At 32.7% G+C, this 14571-nt stretch overlaps 1 protein-coding gene across 1 annotated transcript; it reads left to right on the forward strand.

Moving 5' to 3' along the window:
• Nucleotides 1-366: 366 nt before the first annotated feature.
• Nucleotides 367-14348, forward strand: LOC140440510 (phospholipase A1 member A-like). Its single transcript, XM_072530895.1, has 6 exons — nucleotides 367-501; nucleotides 7379-7678; nucleotides 11358-11543; nucleotides 11686-11922; nucleotides 12149-12317; nucleotides 14074-14348. The coding sequence occupies exons 1-6, from the start codon at nucleotides 456-458 to the stop codon at nucleotides 14246-14248; spliced, it is 1113 nt and encodes a 370-aa protein (XP_072386996.1). The 5' UTR covers nucleotides 367-455; the 3' UTR covers nucleotides 14249-14348.
• Nucleotides 14349-14571: the final 223 nt, after the last annotated feature.

Genomic DNA, 14571 nt, shown 5'->3' on the forward strand with positions numbered 1-14571 from the left:
ATTAAAATTAATTGAACCATTAGGAATAATAAACTACGTAGAGAAAGTATACGACATCCTACTGGACTATAGGTCTCTCATGTTATAATCATGTTTATTACACACTTATTGTTAATGTTGTATTTAACAAACTTTGTAGTAAATATTACACAAACCAGTATTATTGAATATTTCAAAAATTTCTATTTTCAAACATAAATTCACCGATAATTATTTCGAATATATGTTATATTCCAAAAACCCAATTTCGGATAAAAAATTGGCCAATCGAAGATATAGCCTCGATGTTTGTCATTTCTTCGCCACAACCACAACTCAAAACTTTCTTCCGACACGATTTTTTACCGTAACCATAATATACGATGCATGGCACACGGGGTATTAAAATAAGAAGTTATTATTCGCAAGAATTTCTTGAATGTAAACAGTAATTCCGAAACAGTGTTGAAATAAATATGTGTTTGAAAGTCGCAGGTGGATTATTGTTTTTCTCTTTTATTTGTAAGTAATCTTATTTATTAAGGTAGTATATTTTTATGTATTGTAGTCAAGTAGAACAAATTAAAAATTTTACGATTAAATAGCTTTAAAAAAATTTATATTTTTGATTGGTGTGCTTTTTATTCGCGGAAATTCTTATACGTTTCAGCGTTGGTTTGTTTATTTTAATGATTGGTATTTATAAAATACAGTTCTTCCAGAAAAATAAGCAAATTTTTATCGTCTTATCATATCTTTAAAATGAGACTAATAAACTAGAGACTGGAAAATATACACTACAAAATGTCTAAATGCAACGTGCATTTTAAAACAGGCGGAATATGCACAAATATGTATAAATAATATGCAAATATGCATTTATAATTTGGATATAAGTATGCAATTTTATTATTTTATATAAATTTATTATTTTTATAAAAAAAGTACAGTGTACTGTTCGTTGCAGGATATTTCGGATTTAATCTTCTAAAGTAGAAACCCTCAATTTAGAAGAGTGATATCATAGTTTAAACGCGGAATATCCTCAAATTTAAATGTACACAGCGGCCCTCGAAAACTGCCTGTTTTCTCGATTGCAATTTGCGTTTCCTCATAAGAAATTACAGAATATATAAAGTAGTATATTTATTTGTGCTTCTCTATAGTAGACTTGACCAGAAGTTGTCGTACAATGTAGCCAATTCTTGTTCACAAGTAGTAATTATGGTCATACAAAACCTGTATTCTTCCACCTGACCTGTATTACCGTCATAAAAATACAAAAAAACCTGATTTTTTCAATAGTAAAAGTTAAGCACAAAATTGTAATGAAATAAATTTTATTTATATGTTCCGTTTCGTTACATATTTAAATTTATAAAATAAAAATCGATATTTTAAAACAATATTTTTCAATCGTTTGGCAACTTTGGAATTAGCGACGGAATTGCGTTTCAATTCAGATCCACAGAAAGCCGTAAGACTAGTTTTTGTCGAGTTAGTGCCCATCAACAATAGGTTATTTACATTGGCGTTTCTGAGGGTAGGGTATTTTATGCGATAAGTTTGTGTTATTGTTAAAACGTGTTATTGATAATACGAGTGTTATAGTTTGTCGTTTTATAGTAAATTTTTAGTTATATTCTGTGATTATTTGGTTTAAGTTTTATTGGAGTTGGACGAAAAACCGAGTTGTTCCAAGAGAAGACTGCAAAATTCTGATGTTGATTCCAAAAATGAAATGCCGCAAAAGAGACGGAAAATGTTAACGTCCGAAGAGAAAGTAATAATACGAAACGTTTATGAAGGAATTGTCGGCAGAAAAATGGAATTAAATGTTAGCCAAGCGGTCGACATTTGTAGCAGTTTAATAAAAGTATCCGTTAGCTGTATTTATCGTGTACTTAAAAATACATCGGAAAATAAAAAGCAAGAAAAAGGTAAAACTAGAGGTAGGAAAAGCATTGTTTTGGATGACGAGACAAGGAATATTATACGCCGAAAAATTCATTCATTTTATTTTCGGAGTGAAATTCCAACACTGAAAAATATTTCTCAAGAGCTTGAAAACGATGACTCCTTACCCAAGATATCTCGTAGAGTCTTAACCAGGACCATGCGTGAAATGAACTTTCGATATGTAAAACTCAACAGAAAAAGTATGCTATTAGAAAAAAATAAAATTATTGTGCGGAGAAGAAAATATTTAGAAGAAATACGCAAAATTCGCAGCACTGGACGCAAAATATGTTATTTGGATGAAACCTGGATTAACCAAGGTTGGAAAAGGTCATACAGTTGGAAAAGTTTGGCAAGATTTAAATGTCAAAAGTAAACGCGAACCATTTATAGAAGGCTGATATACAGGATTAAAAGCTCCATCAGGAAAGGGACGGCGTTTAATCGTCACCCATATAGGAAGTGATACAGGGTTTCTTGATGATGGTTTTCTTCAATTTGAGTCGAAAAAAATAGGTGATTATTAAAGAAATTGAAAGGGAGGATTCAACAATGGCTTACAGAAAAAGGGATTGCATACGAAGAATCAATGCTCAAAATTTAGCTCCTTGACATTGCACGGTTAAGGAAAATTGAATATCTTAAATATGCTGTAGATGAAACTGCAAAAGATTATGGTGTCAAAGTTCTGCGTCTACCACCTTATCATTGCGAACTTAATCCCATTGAACTTATCTGGGAGCAAGTGAAAGGAGAAGTAGCACGCAATAACAAAACGTTCAAATTAAACGAAATTAAGAAACTTTTGATTCAAGCAATCCTCCATGTAACTCCAGAGAAATGGGCTAAATGTATAGGCCACATAATTAAAGAAGAACATCGTATGTGGGAACTTGACACTTATATAAAAGTTTTACTAGAGCCAATTATAATTATACCAGGTGGTGAAGATAATGACAGCGATAGCAGCACTGCATCTTCAGGTTTAGACAGCGAATAATATTTTCTAATAGTTTAATAAGAACATCAGCATAAAAAAACCAAAAACAAAAAAAAAACGAGAAGAACATAGTAAGTGTGTATAGTGTTTGTGTTTAAACACATCAAACATTATTTTTGTTTTGTTTGTTGTTTTGTTTTTATAGAATTTTATTTTGTTTTATAGGATTTTATTTTGTTTTGTTTTATACTGTTTAAGTGTTTTGTTCATTTTATTTAATAAGACAATATGGCTCTTGGCGAACACCCATTTAAAAAAAGTATCGCGATACAAGACATACCTCTGGGGTGGCGTGGAAACTGTCTTAAAATTTGTTTTAAAAAAATGTCATTGTGTAACTCTTTAAGGACGGGTAACGTCAAAAGACGTTTTAGCGTAACTTCCGCGACAGCCGGTTGGTATCAGTAAACTTTCTGCAAAATTACTTCTTTTTTATAGCTTTTTGTTTGTGGCATTCTGTATTTTTAGGGGAATGTAGGGAATGAGCCACAAAATATTTATTCATATGTTTATTTATTGACGTTTCGATCTCTATATCCAGAGACCGTTTTCAATTATACAAATGATAGTACTATCTATTTTCTATGGCTTTTCGCTTGTCGTTCTGTATTTTTAGAAATTATGTTGGGAATAAGCCACAATATATTTATTCAAATGTTTAATTTACGGACGTTTCGATCTCTATAAAGAGACCGTTTTTAAACATACAAATGACAGATATATTTATTTTTCTATAGCTGCTTGTTTGTGGCATTCTGTATTTTTAGGGAGAAGGTTGGACATAAGCCACAATATATCTATTTACATGTTTAATACATTGACGTTTCGATCTCTATTCCGTTTTTAAAGATAGAAAAAAAAATAAACAATATAAGATTATAAAAATATATAATAATAAACAAATAAAATAAATATAACTATCATTTATATCTTTGAAAGCGGTCTTTGGATATAGAGATCGAAACGTCAGTAAAAACTTGTAAATAAATATATTGTGGCATATTTCGAACATTAATATTTGAAAAATAAAATATAATTAACGTTAAAATAAAAGTAAGTGTACGTCACTGGATTTCCAAACAGCTTTCCGCATTTCTGGGCCTTTAAACGATGACTCACTCTCTCAAATAGTGAAATTATACCATAGGTATAGTTGTATACAGGGTCGGACTTATATAGGTACTGATACATTTTATCAAAATTACGGCAATCCCACGAAGTAAAAGAAGAATACATGAAAGTAATACTTTTATATTAAAATATATATGTAACATAGTGAAAAAATACAAATTGGTATCACCATCATTGCTATCGTTTAAATCTATAACTCCTCTATTTATAATGTTTTGAAACTGTAAGTATTTTTCTTCTAGTTTTTTGACATGCTCTGTACACTTGTTCCAATTATCTGCTGTAATATTATTATATTCGGTCTTGAGACCACAACAATTCTATTGGATTCAGTACACAATAATAATTAGGTAATCTTAATAGTTTATTGCCATAATTCTCAGCTAGCCTGCCGATAACATAATTTTTTTCATATTTAACTAATTTTAATAGTTCTACAAGTTGTTTTTTTGTGTAAAAATCCATAAAATATATTTCATGTTTTGATAAAAATTCTTGAATTTCAGCTTTGTTTGAATTAGTGTTTGGAATTTTACTCTTTAGTCTACAATGATACGGAGCATTATCCAAAATAATAACGCTATTTCTTTTTACTTTAGGTAGTAATTGCTGCCCAAACCACTTTTCAAACAAAGTATTGTCCATATCTTGATGATAATCAAAGCGACAATCGCTTACACTCTTAGCAGAGAGTAATAAAGCATCTTCTACCCATCCTGATTCTCCCCCACAATGTAAAATACAAATTATCTTCCGTCTAGAGGGAGGAACATCGCAATTTTTACTACCATCGGTCCAACATTTTTTAACTATATCTTGGGTGTTGAACCAAGTTTCATCCAAATAATACAAGTTCTTTCCTTCACTCCTGAAAGACCTTAGACTCTCCAAATAATCGAACCTCCACTTTATTAAACGGCTGGATTCCATAATTGCCCACCGTTAATTCACTGTTTTAAACATAAAACCATTTTCCTAGGTTAATGACACTGGCAAAGCCAAAAGGCCAGTCATGTTTTCTCATAGTTCTATCATCCATTTCCATTGTTTACATTATAAACATATTAATAGTATATACATGTTAAATTGGGATACAATAATTTTAGTGTGTTAGCAAATGCCTAAATATTTTGGTTACTTATTTTCATTTTTATTGTTTTTTTTTTATATAAGTCTATATAACATTGTAACTTTTCTTTTATTGTTATTGTTAATTTCTTTTTATTATTTTTTTCTATTTTTTAATATTATTCATTTATTGATTTGATTTTTTTCTGCTTATAAAGTAATATTAGTAGATTTTACATACTGATATATGATGTTGTAGATACTATTATCATTATCCTCTAATGTCAATAGAGATTTTAAAAACCTCCAAAAAGTAGTTTTATGACAATCGGGGATTATTTCTTTGTTTTTGAAGTTATACTTCTATACGCGCGCTCCACGTTGGAAATTTGTATGGGAGTGAATCTGTGAAATCATTACATATGTAAGATAATGAGTAAGAGAGAGACAGAAGATATATTTTCTCTCTCTTCCTCTCTCGAATATAAAAATGTTCCTTTTGTATATATAATTTAATATTATATATATTGTATAAAGATATATATACATATAATATTATATATATAATAAAATATTTATTAATATTTTTATTTATGTGATATGTTTTGTATTATTTATTAAATGTTCATAATTATATTAGTCTTTTGTATTTCAAAATAATAATCTCAATAAATCACTGTATGATTCAGAACTGTCAATTTTGAAATACGTTTGTGTCATGTCCTCGGTAGTATAGTAGTCGGTATCCCCGCCTGTCACGCGGGAGACCGGGGTTCGATTCCCAGTCGGGGAGGACTTTTTTATTAATATTATTACATGATAAATGTATAATGGTAAAACATATCTGCGTCAGTAGAAAAGTTATGTATCTTATTGTCATTTTTAAATACTTATAAATATTGAATGTTAATTTGTATTGTATTATTATATTAATAACAAAATAAACAATGAATTTTATGAAACATTCGCGTTGAAACACGCGAATGCGTGCATAGAAGTGTAACTTCTACCGGCAGTCCCACTGGACTGCCACACCCGTTTTTTTTAATTCACTCAAAAGTTTATTTAAAGTTATTGACTGAATACATTATGATATATTGTTTCCCGTATAGCTGATAAATGAAAATTCGGTAATACTCGATGGGCACCAGAATCCCTTCTTTTTTTTTTCGCAACACTGGACCATCTTTTATAAGTTCGTACATAGTGGATCGTGGCACTTGTGTCAAAAAAACCGTCTTTTTGATCGCTTCTGATTTAACCATCGTTGAAAGAAGACCTAAGAAAAAATATGTAATTTTACTTTTTAAGGAATTCTGCTCGGAATTCTGTGTTTTTTATGAATTAATTAATCGGTAAATATGATTAACCTTCCTAATACCGGGTGAGACGAATTCTCGCCCCAGGTCTAACGTTTTTATTAATATCTGTAATTAAGTTTAATCAACCGTTTTGACGGTTTAGGACATTGGTAGTTGATGTATTAAAAGTACAAAGAAGTAGTAAAACTGTTTTTTCTGCTTTTTATTCCTTTTTTTTGTTTTATAAGTTTGCTTTCTTGATCTCCTATGGTCAGTCACTTTTGGTAAGTTTAGTTCTTTTCTTTTATTTGGTTTTCTATCTTTGTTGTCCACAAATAATATGATTTTTTTTATAATTTATTTGGTTAGTTTCCCTTCCAATGGATTTTTTGCTGCTATATGTACAGATGCTAGTCTCAATTTATAAAGAAAATATGACAACTCGTCGTTTAGTCGATTTACTTAATCTGTTTTTGTAATATTTTGGTAATAGGGTAAGTTTATTAATGGTCTAGGACTCTAGGTTATGGTTAATGGCCTAATAATAGTGTTAGTTCTTTTTCTTTATTAAGTATGTACCTTCTTCATTGTATTACTAAAATTCGACTTAGTTCATTGATGCTCTGAAAATTCGACTTAGTTCATTGATGCTGTGAACTATGGATTTGTAACAAATTGCCTTGTTTAAAGAGCAACGAATATTCCGGCTTTCAGTTTTTCGATGCTTCTTCGAAAAAATTTACGTATCAAGATTTTTTATGAATCGTCATGTTTTCATCTTATTTAAACCAGTGCTGAATAATTTCTACCTTTTGCGTATTTACTTAATCTTTTTTGATAACATCTGGTCAATTTAAAGTTATAAATAGTTTAATTAAAAACCCTATATTTATAAAACAAACAAAGTACTTGTCAATTTTAACGAAATTTTATTTTTAAGCAATTGCTCTATGTCAATTTTCGCTGCCGAACAACCCAGTGAAGGATGCTCTCTTCTTACACAACTTCGTCAGTAGCAATCTCACCTTGCAGGACTGCGTCTACCGTCCGGCCAATTCTCAGTGTCCAGATAAGGATGTTTCGTACATTTTATATACCAAAGGACAAAAAGCTGTAGTGGATTACACGCAAACTGACTGGTTAAGACAAAGCATTTGGGATCCTCTGAAGGAAGACATCATGCTGATCCACGGATACGCTGGTGGAGATAATGAATTGCCGATGGTGGTGCTTAGAGATGGTAATAAATTGGTTATTTCTTTTATTGGATTAGAGTCTATAAGTTTTGTCCATGACAATTATTTTAGGTGGACACACAATATTTTTTGAGTTGCCATTTGTCTAATTTCCTTATGCATGTTGTGTTAGTCATATTTCTCTTCAAGCTTTTCTATTTCCCTGCATTTTTCTCCTAATCATCTCGCTTTTGCCTTCTTTATATTTTTTTAAATTTTTCTGTTAATTTGGCGGTATTTTTCTGATCTTTATTTTTATGATTTCTTCTTATCCATTTGTTGCAGAATCTCAGCGGTCATCAAGTCCTTCTTTTGTATATAACTTGACTTCAGTTGCTATTTGAACGCATTTTCAATTACCTGTTTGGTCTTATTTCGTTTGTTTTAGATATTTAGAGTAGACATCTAAGATTTTATATAGTATTTGTATACTCGATAAAATAGGAAGTAAAATTAAGACCGAACTCATTACTGAGTTCCGGCAACGACGCTGACACCACTTTAAGAAACACCGAACGAGATTGTCAATTACATAAATAAACATTCATTAATGAGATGCAAAAGTGAAAGGATTTAACTATAAATGAAAAAAAAGTTGATCCAATGATTGCATTATTGGAATATCCACCTACGTTCATAGATTAAATTGAGGTCAAAGAAATCGAACACGTAGACCTAAGTTGGTATTGTAATTGTGATGATTTCAAATCAATATAAGACAACGTTTCCAGCGTAATTAGATCCAAATATTGTCCTACAAATTGGTAAGGACGAATAAACCAGAGAATAAGTCATTTAAATACATGATTTTAGTACTGGAAGAACTTATTCTTTTACTTCGTGTCCCATGTCTTTTCACAACGTTGGTTACTGACATAGTTATCTTAATATTATTCAGTGCCATCCTAAAGAGCATACTTGTATCAATACCATACCAAAAGCACAAGTTCTTCAACCGTAAGTATTTCTTCGTCCTGGAGCGCGTTTGTCTGGCATAATATTTTGTAACAACTTATATATATTTAGGAATACGTAGCCTTCTAGGGATACGTGGGAAATAATCTACTTGATGAAATATTACAACGAATACATTAACAAATAAAAACGTTTTTATTATAACAACAATGCCTGGATACAATATGAATTTCTTGTTGACTCGTTGTCTCCCTTGTTATGCAAAGGTAGTGCCAATCCTTAACACTAAAAAGGTCCCATATATAATTATAATACCAACATCATTATCCAATCTTCTTCTTCTTCATGTGCCTTGTCCGTTCCGAACGTTGGCAATCAACATGGCTATTCTGACTTTGTTTACGGCAGATCTGAATAGTTCAGCAGATGACAATCCGAACCATTGCCGCAAGTTTTGGAGCCACGAGTGTCTTCTCCTCCCTGGACCCCTTCTGCTGTCTATTTTCCCTTGAACGATCAGCTGTAGTACTCTATATTTATTATGTCTCATAACGTGACCCAAGTATTCCAACTTTCTTTTCTTTATACTTATTCCTACCTCTCTCTCTTTACCTATCCGGCGTAGTACCTCTTCGTTGGTAACGTGCTCAGTCCAGAATATACGTAATATACGTCGGTAAGCCCACATTTCGAAGGCCTCTACTTTTTTCATCAATGTTGCGGTCATTGTCCACGCCTCCATTCCATATAACAAAACCGGGAATACATAACATTTCAGAAGTCGAATTTTGAGAAGTAGGGTGAGGCTTTTAGAGGTGAAAATTTGCTTCATGCTAGTGAACGATGCTCTTGCCTTTTCTACTCTTATACGTATTTCCTTCGCTTTTTCCCAATTTGAGTTGACTGTTGTTCCCAAGTATATGTACGAATCCACGTGTTCAATTCTTTCATTGTCTAATATCAGTTGCTGTGGTGGTTGTTGGGTTTTGCTTACTAACATCCATTTGGTTTTTGTGATATTTAGTCTGAGTCCGTATTGTGCACTTGATTTTTGTATCTTACTCATTAGGCAACTCAGTTCCTCCATGCTACTTGCTAGAATATCACAGTGTCATCAGCATACCTTATGTTATTAATTATTTCTCCATTTATCTTTATGCCTTCTGTGCTTTTCTCCAGCGCTGTCTTAAATACTTCTTTTGAGTATATATTAAAAAGAATAGGAGACAAGATACAGCCCTGTCGTACCCCTTTCTTGATCTCAATTTTATTGGTCAATGTAGATCCTACTTTCACCTTAGCTGTTTGACCCCAATAGAGACTCGCTATTGTTCGAATGTCTCTGTAGTCGACTCCGATCTTATGGAGAACTTCAATTATCTTTTCGTGCTTTACGTTATCGAATGCTTTTGCGTAGTCTATAAAGCATATGTACACGTCTTTGTTCATATCTCTGCAGCGCTGGATGAGTACCTGTAGACTAAAAGTGCTTTTCTTGTCCCAAGAGAATTCCGAAACCCAAACTGCGAATCTCCAATGTTATCCTCGCATTTTTTGCTTATTCTGTTGTAAATAACCTTGGTGTATGCCTTCGAAATGTGGTTAATTAGACTTATCATCCGATGTTGATCACAAGACTTTGCTTTTGGTTTTTTCGGTATGGCAACAAAAGTTGACTCTAGCCAGTCTTCAGGAAACTCCCCGCTGTTATAAATATTGTTAAAGAGTCTGACGAGTGAGTCTAGAAATTGACTGTTTGTTTCGCACAGCATTTTCAATACTTCCCCTTATACATTATCGTTGCCTGGTCTTTTGTTATTTTTAAGACCCTTTATAGCATTCTCCACTTCTGATTTTAGAATAGAAAGGCCAGTATCATCATTGCTCAGTGTATACCCACTAGGACAGTCATCATTAAACAGTTGTTCCACATAAGTTTCCCAGATTCTAACTATTTTGTCGGGGTCTAGCTGTAGATTTCCATTATCATTGCACAGCCCTTTCGATAAAATATTGTAGTTTTCTTTGTTGTGAGTTCCTTTATCTTCTTATTCATATTGTGATAGTTGTATACCTTTTCGCACTGTTCGATTTCTTCGCATCTCTCCGAGAACCATTTCTCTTTAGTTTTTCTTATCTCAGCTCTTATTCGTCTATGGGTTTCACGGTATTTGGCAGTATCTTTAGTTTTATATATCCGTCTCTCTTCCATCATGTCAAGGATTTCTGCAGTCATCCAGTCTTTCTTTTTTCTCTTATCAGGTAGTAAAAAGTTAGTGTTTGAAGTCCTAATCTCTTCTTTAATTCCACTCCACTTTTTCAGCGGTTCATTGTTATTTTTAAGGATTTTTGATATTTCGGTATTTAAATTCTCCTGCATCTGTTGTTTAATATTATTGTTGGAAAGCTTCCTAATATCTAGCGTTTCGGGCCTGTTCTTTACATTTGGCTTTTTTAACTTTACTTCAAACTTACATACCACCGGATTGTGGTCTGATACTACGTCCGCACCCGGGTAAGTTTTTACGGCTTTGATGGAGTTCTAAACCTGATTGGTGCAGCGATATAATCGATCTCCAATCTTATATCAGCTTAACTACAATACTATTACAACTCAACAGCATTTAAAAGTTCCCCAAAACAGGTGAATTTAGCTTTTGACAATGACTTTGTAAAAACGTCAGCTTGTTGCTGATCAGATGGTACATACTTTACAGCAACGAGTTCCTTTTCCAAGCAATCTCAAATAAAATTATGTCTATGTTACAGCATACATCAGAAACGGCAATTACAATGTATGGGTAGTAGATTGGGGAAGACTTGGACCTCCTCCTTGTTACAGAGCCGGTGTAAACAACATGAAGACTGTGGCGAAGTGTACTGGAGAATTGCTGACTTCTTTGAGGACCGCTGGGCTTCCAACAGATCGATTGACTTGTGTGGGACACTCTTTAGGTTTGTATATGTAAAAAATGTCGTTCGATATTATCTCTTTAAATAATTTAATAATCAACTAATTTTCATTAAATAAGAGAACCAAATAAGAGAAAAGGAAAATGGAATTCTCAAACTTACATTAACTTTTACCTGCCTGTAGGTTCTCACGTCTGTGGATTGATTGCTCGCTTCGTCAATTTCCGTCTTCATAGAATTGTAGCACTGGATCCAGCCAAGCCATTTATCCCTCCGGGCTCCAGATTATCCAGTGGAAATGCTTTGGCAGTTCATGTTCTACATACCAACGCTGGACATTACGGGGGTGGAGGAAGAGGTGGACATGTGGACTTTTGTATTAACGGTGGAAGAGTACAACCTTATTGCGAAAACGCTGATAGTAAGTATTTTAAAATTTTAAAGTTTACCATTTGACTGGTCTCTTCCGTGTTACGTTTCACTGTTTTATTTATGGGCATGGACTACTTGATTCTTATCGCAATTAAACAGATAAAGTTATTGGTTTTATTCAACGTTTTTATTTTAGTAATAGTTTCGTTAAAAGTCCAGTGGAAAACATGTATTTTGTAAGCTCTCAATATAAATTGTGTTCTTTATTTTTCTAGTTGATATTCAGTTGTGTAGTCACGTGTGGGCGATTTGTTATATGGCAGAGAGTTTATTCCCAGAAATGGCGAAAAGGGCCGAACCATGTTCGAGAAGATGTCCTTCAGGTCCAAGACCCGGCGTCAGAGTTGGAATTCCAGTGGAAATGGGACATGGAACGCCACTTTCGTAAGTGAAATATTAAGATGATTTTTATTAATTAGTAATATAATAATAAAAATACTAAATCCTAAGAAAGCTCTTGCTATGATTTGATAACAGGAGAATTATTTCAGAAGCTACCGAGAAAAGCAGTGGTGTTATTAACAATAATATTCAACAGCATACTACGTCTTCGATACTTTACTTTACAATACAATGGAAATTTGCTCAGGTTCATGTAAATCTAATGTCGAGAGTATTAGAAAGGCTACTATTACATGTCATAAAATCGAGCAAGTTGTTCCCATAAACGAAATTATACCACAACACCAATTCGGATTTAGACGTGAGCACTGAACCATCCAACAATGCCACACAATAGTAAATATAATTGAAACAACTCTCGAAGACAAAAAGTTTTGCGCTGGAGTGTTTTTAGATATACAACAGGCATTTGATAGACTATGGCATAAAGGTCTTCTCTACAAACTGAAATTACATCTAACAGACCAACTATACTTTATACTAAAATCATATCTTACTGATCGTTACTTCCAAGTCCAAATTGAAGACAGCTACTCAAATTACCGCATCATACAATTTGGCGTATCTCAGGGTAGCGTTTTGGGCACATTTCTGTATCTGATTTACAGCAAACGTTCCAACCAGCAATGATACCTTCTCAGCTACTTTTGCCGATCACACAAGAATCTTGGCAGTGGATATCGACCCTAATGGAGCGTCAAAAAAGTACAAAATCATTTAGTGCAATTACAAAACTGGCTTAAGCGATGGAAAATCAGTGTAAATGTTAGCAAATCAGTACAAATTACTTTTACAACAAGAAAATCGACATGTCCACAAGTTTATAATAATAATACTTCCATTTCTACAAAACCAGTTGTCAAATACTTGGGATTGCATCTGGATGAAAAACTTACATGGACAACGCATATTAAAACTAAACGGAAACATCTAGATCTTAAACTAAAAATTATGAACTGGCTATTTAACAAAAGGTCTCAGTTATCTCTTGAAAATAAACTGCTTCTGGACAAAGCTATACTTACACCGGTTTGGGCATATGGAATAGAACTATGGGGCTGTAGTAAACCTTCAAATACGAAGATACTTCAAACAATCTAATCCATGGTACGTATCTTACCAAACACTTCACAATGATCTGGACATCCCATTACTTAAGGACATCATAAAGAATCACTGAATAAAATATAAAAATCGCACCACTGGTCACAACAACGAATTGATAAATAATTTATTCACTTAATCAGTTGCCGAAAGAAGATTGAAGAGAGTATGGCCAGAAAACCTACCGCAATAATACTTAAAGAACCTCACTGGACGGTACCTAACTCACATAAATTTACTTACAGATTATTTACTTATTACTCTGCGTATAGAGTAGATTGTAAACATGCAATGTAATAATAAAAAAACTAATATAATTGAATCTATTACCAGCATCAAACATTAACAGCTTCTAATAAATTATCTGAACGCTACCATCAGACCTAAACTATCAAAGATTCTTCAATAATTTTTTTACAATACCACCACATGATCAGGTATTATGGATGTGCAGATTCCTCCTATTAAAAGCTTGTGAAAAACTATAAAAAGAAATTTGAGTCTTCATCAAACGTTATTTCTTTCTTTTTCTTTTAAAATGAGATAACACAGATTGTTAAACAATGATACAAAAACTAAAAAATGTTTGGTTCTTTTAATAATGTCTTCGTATTAATACGTGTTTTATTTTTAGAGCTACAGGATCCTACTGTCTTCATGATAAATACCCACCATTTTGTCCTAGAAGCAGAAACCTCATTGGCGACAACAGATGTTGCTTAAACCCACCAGAGACAGTAGTACCATCCAGTAGTCCCATAGAGGGACCACATTCTCCAAATCCCACTACTGTAGATATATTTAGTTGAAAGTCAAATTGTTTTATTTTTTTATTTATTTAAATATTGTACAGTTTCATTTGTTTGTAAAACTGTTATTTAAAGTCTGAATAAAGATAATATTGTAAGAGAATAATTTAAAGTTTAAGAGGGACTTTGACCGTTCAAGCGGTCAACGGCATAGAGATGAGGAAGAAAGATTGGGACAAGAAACCTCATTAAAGATCCGGATTGGATAAGTCCTAGTAGAATCAAATGGTTATGCTTGCAGCGGAATTCAATTCCGGAGTAAGCACCTCAATTGGATCTCCGGGGTGAGCAGTTACAAGTATAACAAAAAGATTAAAATGCAA

Source organism: Diabrotica undecimpunctata, chromosome 5 (genome assembly GCF_040954645.1).
Source record: "Diabrotica undecimpunctata isolate CICGRU chromosome 5, icDiaUnde3, whole genome shotgun sequence".
Taxonomy (NCBI): domain Eukaryota; kingdom Metazoa; phylum Arthropoda; class Insecta; order Coleoptera; family Chrysomelidae; genus Diabrotica; species Diabrotica undecimpunctata.

Bases quoted from the DNA above. Each gene is read 5' to 3' on its own strand.
- LOC140440510 (XM_072530895.1), top strand. From the start codon at position 456: ATGTGTTTGAAAGTCGCAGGTGGATTATTGTTTTTCTCTTTTATTT. The intron at 11,544-11,685 runs GTTTGTATATGT...ACCTGCCTGTAG, and splicing joins TTGTGTGGGACACTCTTTAG to GTTCTCACGTCTGTGGATTG. The intron at 11,923-12,148 runs GTAAGTATTTTA...TTATTTTTCTAG, and splicing joins TTATTGCGAAAACGCTGATA to TTGATATTCAGTTGTGTAGT.